Source organism: Leopardus geoffroyi, chromosome X (genome assembly GCF_018350155.1).
Source record: "Leopardus geoffroyi isolate Oge1 chromosome X, O.geoffroyi_Oge1_pat1.0, whole genome shotgun sequence".
In the NCBI taxonomy this organism is placed as follows: Eukaryota; Metazoa; Chordata; class Mammalia; order Carnivora; family Felidae; genus Leopardus; species Leopardus geoffroyi.
The window spans coordinates 102,093,514-102,109,982 of record NC_059343.1 but is presented as its reverse complement, the minus strand read 5'-3'; the positions used below and the strand labels follow the sequence as shown (position 1 = coordinate 102,109,982).

The 16,469-nt window shown below is 45.0% G+C and overlaps 1 protein-coding gene and 2 long non-coding RNA genes across 10 annotated transcripts in view; 2 read left to right on the top strand and 1 right to left on the bottom strand.

Moving 5' to 3' along the window:
* GRIA3 (glutamate ionotropic receptor AMPA type subunit 3) overlaps nucleotides 1–16,469 on the bottom strand; it is a 268,559-nt gene that overhangs the window by 2,553 nt on the left and 249,537 nt on the right. For 4 of the 7 annotated variants that reach the window (XM_045472567.1, XM_045472565.1, XM_045472566.1 and 1 more), the window contains 2 exons: nucleotides 7,749–7,863; nucleotides 4,859–5,106 (listed from right to left, as the gene is read on the bottom strand). In XM_045472567.1, the coding sequence (XP_045328523.1) occupies nucleotides 4,861–5,106; nucleotides 7,749–7,863 (361 nt within the window). In that variant the 3' untranslated portion in view covers nucleotides 4,859–4,860. Of the gene's footprint in view, nucleotides 1–4,858; nucleotides 5,107–5,972; nucleotides 7,864–16,469 lie in introns of those variants that run through there. The other 3 variants (XR_006711071.1, XM_045472564.1, XM_045472568.1) reach the window with 3 other exon arrangements.
* LOC123595191 overlaps nucleotides 5,827–16,469 on the top strand; it is a 162,024-nt gene continuing 151,381 nt past the window's right edge. For both annotated transcript variants that reach the window (XR_006711072.1, XR_006711073.1), the window contains exon 1: nucleotides 5,827–5,927. This is a non-coding gene — a long non-coding RNA (uncharacterized LOC123595191). The remainder of the gene's footprint in view (nucleotides 5,928–16,469) is intronic.
* On the top strand, nucleotides 6,610–15,091 carry LOC123595192. Its single transcript, XR_006711074.1, has 3 exons — nucleotides 6,610–6,728; nucleotides 7,296–7,364; nucleotides 14,833–15,091. It is a non-coding gene; the product is annotated as an uncharacterized LOC123595192 (long non-coding RNA).

The following is a 16,469-nucleotide window of genomic DNA, read 5'->3' as shown; positions in this document are numbered from 1 at the left end:
AAGCCTTAGTAGCACTTACATGTAGATATTCAGGACAACTAACCCGCGGAGTGTATTCTGATTGCAGACCCTATGACAGAGGACTGTTTACCTAAGACAGAGGATAAACAATGTTCTGTGGCTTGCTTGACTGGAATCCATTTGACTGTGAGAAGGAAATGTGCCGTTCATTGCCGGAAAGGTGACAGCTTGGCTCTCTCAATACCTACAACCTTAGTTATTCAAATCTGAAAATAGCACACGGACTTCAAAGAGACAGCACATTCCAGAAAGGGGCCAGAACAGTGATACCCATGAAGGGGCTTGGCTGGCATCCGTGGGGTCTTTGCCCAGATATTACGGACCTGATTGGGATGCTGGTGCTGCCTTCCTGTAGGAGGCATTCACTAGTGCAGGGGATTCATTTGCCCCTGACTCTGAAGATTTAAGGGCGCTTTTCTGCCTTCACTTTTCTGCCTCTTCTTCATCCTTTCCCTATACACGAAGGGAACCCTTCTTTTTGTCTTGAGCTAACAATGAGCTTTGCCCGAGGGAATGACATAGTCACATTCCGCCGCTGGCCCTGGAAGGCAAGTATCTGTAAGAAGAATGTCAAAGACGCGCCTGAAGGCCAAAAGCCCCCAAAGAGGGCAGAATGAGAGTAACATGGAAGTAGGTAAACCTCTTCCTTGGAATCTCTAGAGTCCAGAGTCATATTTGTCTCAGAAGCTTGGAGAAATTTTTGTATCTAGAGCGGAAAGATCGGAGTCCCTATCCTCCCTCTCCATTGGCCATGGCATGTCATTTCATAGGTGCATAACTTTGGGACAGCCCCTGCATCTGTCACTGCCTCTGTTTCCTGCTTTTAAATGGGGACCGATGAAGTATCATCGTGAAGAGTCCTCTGGGAACAAAGAACATCACCACCTCAGTTATCCAGAACGTGGTTTCCACGTAACCTTGAGATGAACTCTTCAAGTGGGAAACTTTCCCCAGCAAATGGTCTGGGGAACCATAGCCCCAGCCTATGCATAGGCTGCAGAAGGAAAATTGATCCTTTTGAAAATGGGTTGTTTGAACAAAGTTAACATATTCTGGGAAGGCTAAGCAGAAGCATCGTAGAGGAAAAATGGAAATCTTTTTCTTTAACTTCAGGCAGCTTGAGGTCTTGAAAATGAGAAGCATTTCAAAAACATTGTTGAAGAAACCAAAGAAGCTAGAAGTAGTTCTTGACAGCAATGAGGAAATTGGGAAGAGTCTCTTGAGACAGTTAGCAGCGTCAACCCTGGGGTGCGGTGAGTCAGTCACCGACCAAGGCGCGCTTTGGGGACCACGCTTCCGGGAGTTGGTCAGTAACCCAGAGAGGCAACAGGCAGTCGGGAGGCTGTGTGCTCCCTCCTGGGCGCTGGCTCTGAGGCTGAGGCACGCCTTCCCACAAGTCCAATAATCCTGACTATTCTCACCCATACAGAAGGAGAGATGACTCTGCTTTCAAAGGACGTGTTTGGTTTTTTTTTTAAGTTTATTTTTGAGAGAGAGTGAGAGCACAGGTGTGCGAGTGGGGGAGGGGCAGAGGAAGAGGGAGCCAGAGCGCAGAGCCTGACGAAGGGCTCGAATGCCAGAACCGTGAGTGCACGACCTGAGCTGAAATCAAGAGTCGGACGCATACCTGACTGAGCCACCCAGGCACCCCAAGGATGTTTTTTATTAATCACGTTTCAGCTCAATCATATTTTTGCAGGTGATTTGCCCTGGGGTCATGTTTCCTCAAGAGTTACTGGCACCCCTAACTCCTAAGGCTGGCTCTGATAATTGGCAATAAAAGTCCAATCTCAGGGTGCCTCTTGATCTCTGTGCCCCTGCATAGACCTTGACAGATCTAGGCCAACTCAGAGAACTTCCTGGGAATTAAAAGATGAATGGATAAAGGGCTCACCCTTCACTTAACCAACATTCCCCTACCATTACATTACCAAACTGGCTGAGGACAGCAGAGAGGTTTCTGTTTCCTGCTCAGCTTGCTTTGTGCCTCTTGGACTGACACATGGAAGGATTCTTCTGGCATCCTGTGAGGCTTCTCCTTCTTGTCTGGGGACTTCACATAGGCTCAGAGGACAGACTTGTTTGTAGAGGCTTTTCTCAGCTTTTCTTTTCATCCTAGGGATAGTTGCCAAGGTACTAGCTAACTGGGCCGTAACCACACTGGCACTGATGTCTATTAAAATGTGAGTTTTGTGTCATGTAGCCTGAATTTTGCTTCAGAAAATGGATCAACCACCAAGGTGACTAAAGAAAAGAGAGCAAGTCAGAAGTTGTGGCAATTTCACTTCAGGGCATTCCCTTCAGGACTGCAACATTCTGCCCACAGGTTTGCTGACCCCAAGTTTCTTTCTTTCCCTTTCTCTCTCCCTCTCTGTCTCTGTCTTTTCTTTCCCCTCTGTCCTTCCCTCCCTCTCTCCTTTCTTTCCTTAAATTACATGCCCTGAGACAGTTTTCTCTAGAATCTTACTGCTCCCTGGACCAGCGGCACCAACAATGCCCGGGAGATTGTGAGAAGTGTAGCCTCTCAGGTAACATCCCAGACCTGCTGAATCAGAATCTGCATTTTTTTTAAAGTTTGCGTATTGAGAGCAAGCACAAGCAGGGGAGGGGCGGAGAGAAGGAGGGACAGAGTCTCAAGCAGGCTCCGCACCGTCAGTGCAGATGCCGGATGTGAAGCTCCAACTCACGAACTGCAAGATTATGACCTGAGCCGAGATCAAGAGTTGGACGTTTAACTGGCTGAGCCACCCAGGTGCCCCAGAATGCGCATTTTTATAAGTTCTCCAGGTGATTCACAAGGCACACTGACATTTAAGAGGCACTCTTCTGGGGCTTGAATGAGAGATTGAGGCTATTGTGGTCCAGCAGAACATGGATTCTCAGATGGAATGGCTGCTAATAGAGAGGGTCTGGAGGCTGTGTGACCCTGAGTCCTGATCCTGTCTCAGAAAGAGTCTTTGTGGGGAAAGTAGGAGAGATTGACTATACTACCTTGTGTCGAATGCATAAGAAGTGAGGTGTGTGCCTTTTTTGTAAAAAACTGGGACACAGACTTTGGATCTGCCTTCGGTTTGATGGGATCCCATTGGAATTTCAAGGTTCCTGGAAACCACCAGGCCGCCGGTGGTTAGAGGCAGAATGGATTTGTGAAGAGACTACTGTAGGAGGAAGAGCGTCTGGGCTCTAGTTCCAGAACTGCCACGAAAGGGAAAACACTTTGCGACCCCTTACCTCAAACGAGGCAATAGATGTGAAAAACTTGAAAACCTGTTATGAGGATTTCAGATGTATTCTTTTTTTTTTTTTTTTGGATGCCAGTATCTCAGAATTTGGGATAATTAAAGTAAGCTGAAATCACCCAGCACTACCCTACGGAAAAGCAGATCATGTGCCCCAAATTGTAATGGACCAATAGAAGCTACTCAAGAGTAAAATATTTTAAGCACCCTGAACATTAAACACTTGCACACAAACAACACTAATTACAGACGAACCTGTGTACTGTACAATCAGCGATGTGCTGGGAACACTCAGGGGGTTAGCTCGGTGTACTGGGTATGTTGTGGCACAGGCTTGCAGTCTATAGCAGGAAAGGACAACCAGCAACTTCCTCAAACAAGATAATACTTTCCGTGGTGAAGACACAGGATTTGTTTGGACGAAATATTATTTAAAAATTGGCTGAATTTAGCTCCACGGTGTGAAATACAACGGGACCAAAAACACAAATACTGCATTTGTAGAAATTCAAGCGCGTTCAGGAAATTCATGGTGTCGTTGATTTGTGGGGTAACAAATCTCCCATAAGTAAGGGCTACGAAGTTGCTAATTGTTCTCTTTCCTTGCAGAGAGGCATGTTGGTGATGACAGATGCACTTGAAGATAACAGCAAGACTGTATTCTTTTTAACACGTCCCGAGTGGACAGATAGATGATCATTCTACTTCAAGCTTGCCTTTGCATGTGTCTGAGTTATTGGTTAGAGGAAGGCTGGGGAGTTGGCTGTAGCTCCCAGTCAAGGTGGCACCAGTCAGGTTTATCTAAGTATGGATTTGGAGCACCCAGCAGCAGGGAGCCTCAACTGTTCTTTGGGAGACACTTACCTGAATATCGCTTCCAAGAAACGGACAACAAAGGGACTCAAAGATTCGAGAAATGGTCTCAGGCTTACACTTAAGAGAACCGCCGTGCCCCATGGAAGCACTGCCTTTCTGAAGGTGGCAACGCCCTGCCTCCATTCCTCATTTTACCATCAGTTCCAGAACAGCTGCTCTCTGTAGAACTGCGCTGTCCAAAACGGCAGCCACATGTGACTACCGAACCCTCAATAGGTGGCTAGGACATGTTGAGATGTGCCATGAGGATAAAACACACCCCAGATTTCCAAGACTTAGGGTGAAGAAAATAATGTAAAATATTTCATTCGTTTTATATATCGATAACATGTTGGAACGATATCTTGGGTATATTGGGTTAAATACAATGTCTCATTAAGTTAATTTCACTTGCGTTGCTTTAAAGAAGTGTAGCTACTAGAGCGCTTCAGATTACACCTGTGGCTCACATGTGCAGCTCACAAATATTTCCACGGAACAGCGCAGCTCTAGAGAATTTCTCTTCCTTTTGGGTTGCAGGCCACAGTATAATTACGACGGTGCTATTAGAAAAGCGCTACTGCCCGACGAGAAAGCACAACCATTGTTTTCAAAGAAACAAATGGTTGCAAAGACTGGACAATACTTGAAACAATAAACCGAAGTAAAAAACACAAAGAAAGAAAAAAGAGATTCACATACAGTCATGTAAGGCTGATTAGTTTACTAGACCTTGACCGTACCCCTAGATCTTAACACTCTCTGTTCCATACACGTTGTAGCCTTCTCTGTATGTAGCGTAATTTTGAGTGTTGGTGGCAGGAGCAGGCTTAAAGTTTTGGGTGTTCTTTGTGAGTTTCATGCGTTTGGACTCTGCCCGTGATTTGTAACAGAATTCTATCAAAGCCACCATCATGGCCAGCCCCAGACCTCCGACAAGTATATAGAAAACGCCTGCCACATTGCTCAGGCTCAGAGCGCTGGTCTTGTCCTAAGAGAAATGAACAACGTGATTAGTTCTTGGGGGCAACAAAAGCAATGGGACATTATAACACATGACAACAATATAGGATAGTTCTCAGTTGTAAAACAACTAAACATTGATGTAAGTGTTATGGCTCGACTCTGGCAACGGGCTGCTGTTTCACAGTGGCCCGCAAGATGGTAGATTGTGCTTCTGTTGACAGTTGTGATCCTCGCCTAGATGTTCTTTTATTTGGACTCCTTAATTCCTTCGGTGCCTCCGAATGGTGTCAGCAACTAAATAAAACAGCACTTGGCCATGGGAGCAAAAGTGTAAACACAAGCACAATGTGTTCCTCTGCCAGCCTCAAGGTGCCATTTGCCAGAGTTGAGCCGTGGCATAATCTCTATAAATGTTAACACTCTTCTCATTTGGGGACTTGAAGCACTCTTTCCCCTCTCTGGCCCGCAACACCCCTTTCTCCCTTGTTCTCCCTGTGACAAACTTGTCAACGGCTTGTCTTTAAGCTACCAGGTGAGAATATTAGAGGTGCCTGACACTCTTATCTGGGGAGTGACTTCACAAGGGTTTGTTTAAAAGGGATTATTAGCTCTCCCCTTTCCCCTGGTGGCTGAGAAATTGCTCCCTTCGGGGACTGGTTGCTAAGTTCTCATCCTCAGGGCGGCAAGTCTTTGTGCTGCTGGAACGAGGGCACAGCATAAAGAACTGGCTCCCTTCCATCTTCCTGAGAGTTTAGGGAAACTGTCAGGAGGACCCACTGGGTCCTGAATTGGCTCCACACACCAATCAGAAAGCTTCTCCAGGAGGCTGATGATGAAAATAAGTAAGTAAGCAAGTAAATAAATAAATCCAGCTCGTTTTTAGCTTTACTCCAGGGAATGTAGTGAGTAATTAAAAAAATCCTACACTTGTCTGTTTTCTATTTAAAATCGGGGGGCGGGGGGGAATTGAGGAAGCCGGTCAGTGACTTTCAGGTCAAACTGTGCAAATCTGACTAAGCTATCTGCCTGTATGAAAGAGCAAAAACTGAACTGCTGAACAATGGAAAGAAAAAAGTTGGTGTCTTGAGCCCTACCTTGAGGTAGGACACACCAAGGGCCAGGAGCCTTTCTTTGAAAAAAATAAATAAATAAAATAGCATTTTGTAGTCTTTTTAGAGGGAATGTAACCATTTTGCTGCTGAATGCAATCGAATGGAATGCCCACATTGTTAAGTGGGTGAATTGAGTATCTTACTCAAATGACAACACGGTGAGCAGATTGATGGCTGTAAGCTGGCGCTCAGCACTCCTGTGGCTCATCTAGTCCTGGTACCATTTAAAGAATTAAATGGAGAGATGACGTGGCCATGTCCTGATGCTATTTTTATGAGAGCCAGTCCCATACTTGTTTACCTCCATAAAAAGGCCAATAGGAATCGAAGTGCACGGCTGGGGAGGGCCGGGGTATGCGTGCCTCATGTCCACAATAAACTTGCAGATAGTCACTCTTCCAGGATAAAAGGCAGGTAACTGGAGAAGTGGTAAGAGTTTCTGTCACTGATGAGACAGTGGATCATCTCCTGAAGGAGGCTGGTGAGGCTATCTGCCAGGAGGTTCCACAGTCCATCTGGAGATGGACCAGTGCTGGTAACCCTCCCTCTGCCAGGAGATTGTTCTATGCATGCGGTATTTGACGGGGGAGACGTGGCCTTTGACAGAACCCATGCTGTGCTGTAGCAACAAGGAAGAGTTTTGCGTTCTTTGCATTTAAGCTTCACAGAATTTCCCGTTGTGGGCTGTGGAAAACCAGTAGCAAAATGGTTCACGGCACAGGGAAAATGAGTGGCACTTCATGAAATGAATTAACTGATACCACAATATTAGTTCAAAAAAAGGCGAGGCAAAAAACTGAAACTAAAAAGAACTTTCTTAGGGGAGCAAAGGGGGGCAGGAAGGAGGCGGGGAAGAGTGTTTCATGCTTCTCAATGTGATGTTATCCTGACAATGTATACCCTTAAGGAGCATGCGACTCAATTTCAAAAGTATTACGTACAGAGATTCAAATGACACCTTTGGAAGAGAGGAGTGTGACAGACTTAATTATATTTGAGATCCAAATAGAGGCTGAACTCAATACGATAGCAGCTGGGAGGAGACTAAGCATTCTGCTTACAGAGACCAGTCTTGGTTATTTATTTCTTTGACTGTTTTCAGATGGGGATTGACATAATATATTAACAACCAAAGGAATTTACAACTATAAAGTCTCTGACACGGTAACAGGTAAAGAAAAAGTACTGTCACAAATGGATCTTTTTTTGGCGGGGGAGGGGTTGTTGTGGTTGTTAGATTTTTCTCTTTGAGCTTTCGAAATGTGAAATACAGTAAAACCCCTTTATAACACAGCTCGGTATTTTACAGCTTTGGAAGTGCGTTGGGCCGGATTGCGTGGCCATGTCAACAATTGCTCCTTCCGGGTCAAGGGTTGATGTCACCTGGCAGGCCTAGAGGCTGCTGTGGGCCTGGTCCCTTTAGCGCCGGTGTTATAAAGGGGTCCCACTGTGTCAGGGAGTGTGTGTTGGGAAGGAAAGCCGTTTGGGGGTGGAAAATAAACAGTGGTTCAAAACGTGATTGCTAATCAGTACAAAAAGACCTTCAGCGACTGACCTTACTCCCGGAGTCCTTGGCTCCACACTCCCCCTTATCGTACCACCATTTGTTTTTCAGCTTGTCTAAGATGCCTTGTTCACTGAGTTTCAATACTGCAAGGTTTACAGGCGTTCTTCACGTGGGAAATAACATAAATAACATTATATTATGTTATTTTATGTTATTCAAGCTTCAAACTACTTTAAAACTATAGAAAGCGATAAAGCAGGGGGCCCTGGCCACAGAGTAATTTTAGACACTGCAGGCAACCTGAGCATTACCTTATAAAAAGTTAACACTACAGCAACGCTATGTTTACCAGGGCCTGCCCATATCGCTTTGAGTAATCGGCACACACTGTTAAATAATGAGGATAGGAAAAAACAAAGGCACTCCTCGGATAGGCTGTGTGTGGTGAGGGGGGGGTCTCCCCTCAGGTGACAATCGTCGGCGGCAGCTTGCGGTAGCTTTGTGACGGAGGTGGGTTAGGTTTGATCTAACCGGGTGTCTTGTTGTACTTCCAGACAGAAAGCGAGTTCTATGGAGGAGGGGGGAAGGGGATGGGGCTGGAAGGGGAAGCGTTTCCATACGCGGAACCAGACAAAGGGATGACTCTGAATAGAATAGGATATGGATTCTACGTGAGTAACATGCCTTCTGACCAGTTGTCGTTTAGTACACACAGCTGTCGCCCAGATGCACATGATCTCAGAAAGAACCGTACTATACACGTGTCGTCACTCCACCCTCATGCACGGACCGGTCTTAGGAGTGATAGTATAACGTGGAGCTCTGAGTTTTGGATGGGGGCGCTTTCAACAACAAGAGAACTGGCCCGTGGCTTCGTTTTGTTACTGACTGGCTGTCTCTCTGATGTGGCGGAAGGTCTGCAGTCAGCTCAGATGACCGGAGGGTGAAGCAGGTTGTTTAAAAGCGGATTATTAATATGGCCCGGTCTAAAATGGCCAACTGTGGGTAGTATCGTAGAGGAACACTTTAGGTAAGCTGTTCTAGTAAGAGAAGACTGCTTCAACTGAGAGGCTGCTGCATCCCCAGGAGGCCAGCCATGGCTCCCTAGCCCTCCACCTCTTAAAGTGCAAGGCCTGCAGTCAGAGCCACTGAGCAAACGCAGGAAACCCTACTGGTCCCCAGGTTAAGATTTCTTCCCTTCGCAATTTCTTCAGCTGCAAAATAGGAATAATGACCTTTACCTTGTCATCTTTCTAGAGCTAATGAATTTTAAATCAAGCATCTCTCACAACTTCAGATAACAAATGCATTATATAGAGAGGGTGGCATAATTGTGTTACGAGGCAATAAACTACCGTGTGTTCAGATTCACATGAGCAATACTGCCAATACCAGAGCGTGTTATTCTGAATGCCACCAACTTACGAGAAGGAAAGCAGACACGTTTCTGTTACTATGGACATGCCATAGAGTTTCTTAGCTTATCTGGGATAAGTTGGACCCACCAACATATCCACTCACTGGTAAGACTTTCTATAGTCCCAGAGATCTGGCCTCTATCAGCCTCTGACAGACCCCAAGCCTGTTTCCTTTCTTTCCCCCTTGGCTGTTGAGAGCAGAGAGACCATCTCATCCTGAGACATTCTGAGAAATGTATCATCATTTAAAACAATATGCAATTGCAGAGTACTTGAGATTTGAGAAACCGTAAACCTTGAGTGTCAGAGAGATGACCCTTTCTCGGTTGGTGCTGGGCCTGGCAGCCAGGACATCTGCATTTTGTATCTCACCGGCAAATTGAGGTCCTTTTTATACTTTAAACAAGTTCCTTCAATCATTGCCCAGAACCTTAGCCTTCTCAAATGCCAACCAGATTTGCTTGGGATGCAAAGCAACAAAAGATACTCAAATAAAACTTTGAGCCCCTTTAAAATATTCTTGGCAGTGAAAGTTAAGTCTTAGACTTTTAATCTCATTTATTTATTTATTTATTTATTTATTTATTATTTATTTATTTGTTTATTTTTAAAAATGTTTAGTTTTTAAGGAATCTCTACACCCAATGTGGGGCTTGAACTTATATCCCTGAGATCAAGAGTTGCACGTTCTACCAACTAAGCCAGCCAGGTGCCCCAAGTCTAAGACTTTAAAAAAATTTTTTTTTAAATGTTTATTTATTTTTGAGAGAGACAGAGACAGAATGTGAGTGGGTTAGGGGCAAAGAGAGAGGGAGACACAGAAGCAGAAGCAGGCTCCAGGCTCTGGGCTGTCAGCACAGAGCCCGACGCGGGGCTCGAGCTCACGAGCTGTGAGATCATGACCTGAGCCGAAGTCGGACGCTCAACCGACTGAGCCATCCAGGCGCCCCAAGTCTAAGACTTAAAGGACGGACAGGCCATTTGTGGCCCTGAGATCAGTGTTGGAACTGCCTTCTCCCCTGCTTCCCGCTGTCTGGCCCCCTTTGGTTTCTCCTTTCCCCTTATAGGTTTTGTGTTATCACCACCTCTCCCCCAGTGCTCACTGGCACACAGGCTCAGATGGCAGGGGGATGCTTCCCAATAGCACCTGGGTGCCCGATTCCATCAGGACCACAGGAAAAATCACAAAGCATGTTCTTTCCCCTTTCTGTGCTTCTCTTTGTGTTCCTGCAAAGGGCGCAGTGTCCTCATCCTGCTCCCTAAGTCCTTACCAGTCCCTGTCCTCCCTCAAAGTACTATGTTCTTCAAATGACTTCACCCCATTTCTTCAGTACAGTGGCTCTCACTAGATCTCAGGAACAGAGCAGACTGGTCTAAGGCACTCACACTATGGTCCAAATAGCGATCTCTCTCTAGAGATCCTGGGTTTTAAAGAAGCTTGTCAACCATCAAGGGAACGAGGTTGATAATAGTGTTTGTTACATGTTAGCTCAGAGTTATCGTTCTCAACGTGTGGTCCAAGAACCCCTGGAGAAATCCCTGAAACCTTTTCATCAGAGGGTCTGCCTGGTCAAAACTCTTTTTATAATAACACTAAGACATCCCTCACCCTTCTCGCTCTTATTGTCTCATGAGGTACAGTGGAGTTTCCTGGAGGCTTCATGACATGTGATATTGCAATGAAAAAGCAATTGAATGAATTGCTTGAATTGAATTGAAGAGAATCCGATTCTCTTATAGGAAGCCAGATATTAAAGAGATTTGGAAATCATGGGACTCCTTACTAATTTTGTTTTGGAAAAGTATAATTAGTTTTCATAAAAAGCATGTTATTTATGTTAACATATATTGGGTTTTTTATTTTTAAAATAAATTAATGAGTACATTCTTTTAAAATTCCATTTTAATTTCAGATACGGTAAATATTAGTAGGACACACATCAACAAAATCTTTTTGGAGTTCCCTATACTTTTTAAGTGTGTAAAGGGGTCCTGGAACAAAAGAAAGTTTGAGGAGCACTGGTTTTGGAGGATGGAAGGCTTTTCCCGTGCCGGGGCCTGTTCTGGGTTGCCACCGTCTGCTCTTACCAAAACCCAGGCTCAGTAGGTCAGCAATTTGGGGTCCTACTTCTGACAAATGGCCTGTCCCTGGTGTGGGCCATCCAGTGGCTTCCACAGAATGGCAGCTAACTGCTCTCCGTCGCTACGGCCTCTGCGGTCACAGTGGAGGTGAAGTTAGTGCAATGGTTCTCAATCAGGGGTCATTTTGTCCTCCAGGGGGATATTTGGCCAAGTCTAGAGTCATTTTTCATTGTCACAGCTGGGTGAGGGGACCCTGCGGGCATCTAGCGGGCAGAGGCCAGGGATGCTGCTCAACGCCCCACTTGGCACAGGACAGCGGCCACAACTAAGCCCCGAGTGTCAATTGTGCCGAGTTCGTCCCAGAGCAGCCAGACCTCATCCAATGCCCAGGGACTTTAGAGAAATCTGACAAATGATATACTTTTAGAAGTTTAGTCTTTGGGGAAAAAGAAAATCACAGGGCTTATGAAATCTGCAGCAAACCAATGGGCGTGTGGGAACTTCTAAATAAAAATGGAGAAAAACAAACATTCCAAGCAGCAGTGCAGCCAAGGAGCATGAAAACGGTCATCAGAAATCACAGATAATACCACTGAACAAGGTGAGGATAGCTGCCAAGAAAAGAAAATACTTTAAAGGCCCAAATCTCCTAGAACTGTTGGTTGCTGCAGGGGGGAATAAATTTCCGAGATGGCAGAGCAAAACTGCCGTTTTCTCTCTTACTGTACTTTACTGGATGTACTGCCCAGATCAATCCAAATCAAATGAATGTGTTCACACCCTCCCCCAACACACACACACACACACACACACACACACACACACACACACAATTTGGTATTTTAAAGAAAGAGGAATTAGGTGGGCATTTGGTCATTTTAAACATCACTTTCCCCATGAAACCATTTCTCCCCACCTCAATATTTTCTTCCCTCCTTCACCTTCTTCCTGGCCTTATAATTTATAACTCCCACTTGTAACTTATAATCTTGTAACTCCCACTAGACCATGTGCTTTCCAAGTGCAGGGACCATGGCTTAGGTATTTGCATCCCTGCTTAGAATCATTCTCTCAACAAATACTTGTTTTGAGTAGATAACTCTCTTTTAGTGCTTTGTTTTCAGCCTGGTGTTTTACAAAATTATCATAATTATTGTTGTTCGAGCTTAACGATTACTCTAAGAAGGTAGATTTATGGTCTCTACTTTGTAAGTGAAGAAATTGAAGCACAGATAGGTTAAGCAATCTGCTTAAACTTGCACAGCAAATTATGGGGCTGGCCAGAGGGCAAATTACTATATATTCAACTCTGCACTGTGAATTCTCCAATGGAACACACAAAAGGGTAGCAGTGCTCCTTAAATTTGTTCTTTGCGCTTGGATGTTCATAATGAAGTTTGTCTTTGGGGACCACCGTACTCCAAGTAGCTCTCAACCTAGCAAGGGCGTATCTTGCAGCGGGCCGTTCAGCGTGCTGCGGCTATATGTCTCCAGGGGAATGTTTCACAGCAATTACTGCAGGCCCTTAACTAGTACCTAAGAGAATTATAAGTCAGAAATATTTATTGTACTCACCTCAATAGAGAACAGAAAGAATTTAAAAAGTAGGTCAGATTCCTATCATGGAAATTAGTCAGGCATTCTCCCCTCTGAAGGGCTGGCTACGAACCTTCTGCTGAGTACAGCCCTCCCAAGACAAAGGCAAGGGTCAGGAGGCTCAGGGAGAGAACAGGAGAGCATGGTGATGTAATTTCAGGGGGTCTGGGAATATCCCCCTGTCCCAAACTATTTTCCTCACGGGTACCTGAAATTCCACCATGAGAATCACACCCCTCTACGTGTGGACATCATTCCTCGTTAAAATGCAAAGCTTCTTGGGAAATGGGAAATGAACCAGAGTAACTACTTACAAACCCCAACCCTTTGTTCCATTTTGTTTAAACAATGTTCAGAGAGTGTAAAGCTCCCGCAAGGAGAGAACGGTGTGTGTCGCGCCCGAGTCACAGAAATGTATATGGATTGTGGATCGGATGGAGAGGGTAAGAGCAAATGTGAGTTAGAGAGTCATTTAAAAGGATGTGAGGGCAGTTCTGAGCTGTGGTGGGACAGTGGATCCTGAGTATGGGGGACAAGCATGGAGTGGCATCTCTCTTTCGCTCTCTTTTAATAGAGGTAGTCCTATAATTCGTAGCGCCGTGAAAAGGAGTTCTACTTTTGAAACAACAACAACAACAACAACCCTAACTAGCTGATACAAATTTTTGCTTATCTCTGCCATCCACACTGGGCAGTACCTCAGCTACAAAGGACTGTGCTCACTAATCCAAAGCATCCAGCCCCAGGTGGCGATTGTCCAGGTTCCCAGCTCATTCCTGGGCTGTGCCAACCAGTTCAATGTTCTCTCAGTGATGGCCAGCATTGCATCTGGAGACTATTTTAGGACAAGAAGACCATTTTCTTTTCTGTGAAGGTAGGAACTATTTATTTAAAAAAAAGTAACTAAAATTTTTGCTCTATTTCCAAAGAAGTGTCCAATTTATTTATTTTTCAATTTCAAGTTCAGGAAATGCCCCAAATAGGCAGTTTGGAGTCATGAACAAAGAGAGAAATGTGCAGAGTGATGGGAGGGTGTGGAGTCTCGCCAGAGGGGGAAAGAAGAAAAAATGGCCTAGTGAGTTAATGACCAAGCTGATTCCTCCAAATGACGATCCTGAAAGGGTTGGTATAAAAATCTGTACTGTAGATATATGTCTCTGAGCCTGAAAAATATAGGAACCTGGGGTGCAGTACAGTTTGTTTACCCTAGAGACTGTGGGATAGATCCTGCTCTCAGTGGCTTCACTTCTCGTCTCTGAGCGGGGACACCTAAAGAGCAAATGTCTGCTTAATTAATGACGCCAGAAGATCTTCAATGGCGCCCTTAGGAGGGAGAGGGATAGATATATGGGTAAATATGTAGGTTACAGAGAAAGACAAGGAGCTCACAGAGAAGTCAAAGAAATAGATGAGTAAGGGTGGCGTATTTGCATAATTAAGAACCTGCTCTAACAAACACAGTGTCCGGATGATGAAAATGGAAGCTTATCACAACCTAAGCTGGAAGCCCTCCCCTCGCCTTATGCCTCATCTAAACCTCACTCCAAGTTACTGACACTTGCTTCTTGGTACCTAGTGATTTTTGGGGGGTGACTTTTTAGAACTGCCTGCAGCCTGGTGGAGGGAGGATATCCATCGTCTCTTTCACTGGCTTTTCTGCTGGAGATCTTTCAGGTTTTCATGGTGACAACTCACCTTTCCCAATCGCTCACTTCCTTCCCTAGCTTTTCCTGGAAAACTCCTAGCATCACTCGGGAAATCACAGGCATGTGCACACAGGCAGCTGTAGACAGCTCTGCCCAGGTAGGTCTTGATTTATTAAGTTGAAGCCACCTGATGACCAAGCAGGAGAGGATTCCTTGCTAGATGGAAGGATTTGCTCTGAGGTCCTTCATGTTGTTTTCTGTTTGTTATCTTGGGATATGTGACCTCTCCGTACGGTAGCTGTTGGAGGTCACTGCAGCTCAAAATATGCCCTAGACTATACCAGAATCTGGAGTCTTAAAAAAAAAGTCTCTATCTGATTCTTTTCACAGGGCTTTCTGGATGTAGGATTCTAGGAGAATGAGGGTTTATTTCAATTCTTCTACCCTTGGATCAGCGTGAGCTTTCTCCACAACCTGGGAGCACGTACCTATGACTGCTGGCATTACTGGGCTCTGGCCACCCAAGCAACCCTCAGTCCCAGGGGCAGCCCTGATGATTGGCAGTCATGCAGAGCTTAGTTGCTAGAAGCTCCCTCTGAGTGAGAATTTATATCTGTGTAGTTCACAAATGTAGCTCAAACCGATTTAACTCCTTGCTAATGAGATCATAATTTAATATAAGTGCAAAGAGCAAATTCAATAATGCATGCATATAACATCGGGAGTTGAAAGCTGTGAGTCATTTTACTAAGGGCCTAACAATGCTAGTGACTGAAACCTATTGATGAGCATCTGAGCTACAGAAGTTACTTGTGGATATGTGAGTGAAGCCAGTGCATTTCCAGATGATAATCTCTCAAATTCAACGGGATAGACCCCTTCATTCTACAAGTTGCAAATTTCACTGATGATTTCTGCCAAACCCGGCCTTTGTCCAACCTCTCCATGTGGAACAGGAATCCAAAACCATGGTTGCTCGTGGACTATCTCACACACCCCAATTTGTCTGGGAAGACTCACTCAGTTCATCCCTGATGGAGAGAAGGGGCTCAGGGAAGTTAAGCATCTGGAGACAACAGTTTTGGTTAAAACGTGGCCACAGATATTTCCCCAAGTCATAACGGACATGATGCACTGGAAAACTCTGTTTTGAGATCCATTAAAAACTCAAACTATCAAATTTGGTTGGGTTTTATTATGTATAAATGTGTTTCCTTTGGTCCATCCCAGTGGCACCGAGAAAGAAAAGCATAGACTGAGAAGACAGAAACTGATCTCACATTAGATCGGAAACCCACATGACATGTGTTTCTGAAGATGTCGAGGTCATGCCCCCGACTCTAGGCAAAACGTTCACTGAGAGTTGAATATGATGGGTGCCAGCATCTTCTTTCTTCCCCAGCCCCCGGCCCCCCATAGGCCTCTCTTGACCGTGAGCCATAGAAAGATAATCAGTCTTAGCTTACACTCCATTACATCACAACAAATGGGGTCTGGATATCAGATCTGAAACCTGACTACTTGCTGCCATGCCAGGGCACATACCACCCTCTCCTAGCACGCATTCCAGCATCCACTTATCTGCACTTTCCAGCAGCGATGTTACTAGACAGGATGCACCAGCAGTCTGTCTTTTCCCTCTCATTCTCTCCCTCTCTTTCTTTTAAATGTAAAGTATGCTATTGCCTTAGTTTTATATTTTGAGAAATATTTGCTTCAAGGCCAGATGAAATGAAGCTTTAAGGTGAATTTAGCACTTGGAACACACTTTTGCCACCTGTGACCAATGGGGATTTGCCTCATGTGCCAAGGGCCAAATGCTATACCGCTCTCTAGAAAGTCAAAAGAGAATGGATTTCAATTGTTCTCCATAAATTTTACCCCCCACCCCCATTCCACCAACTTCCCACCCACAGTGCATGTATTTCAATCATTTCAAATCTTTCATGTTTCTTTTCCATGGCTGTCTTGCCTTTCGGAGAGTGTGGTTCTATAACCTTCTCTCCAAATGAAAGGAAACCAAACAA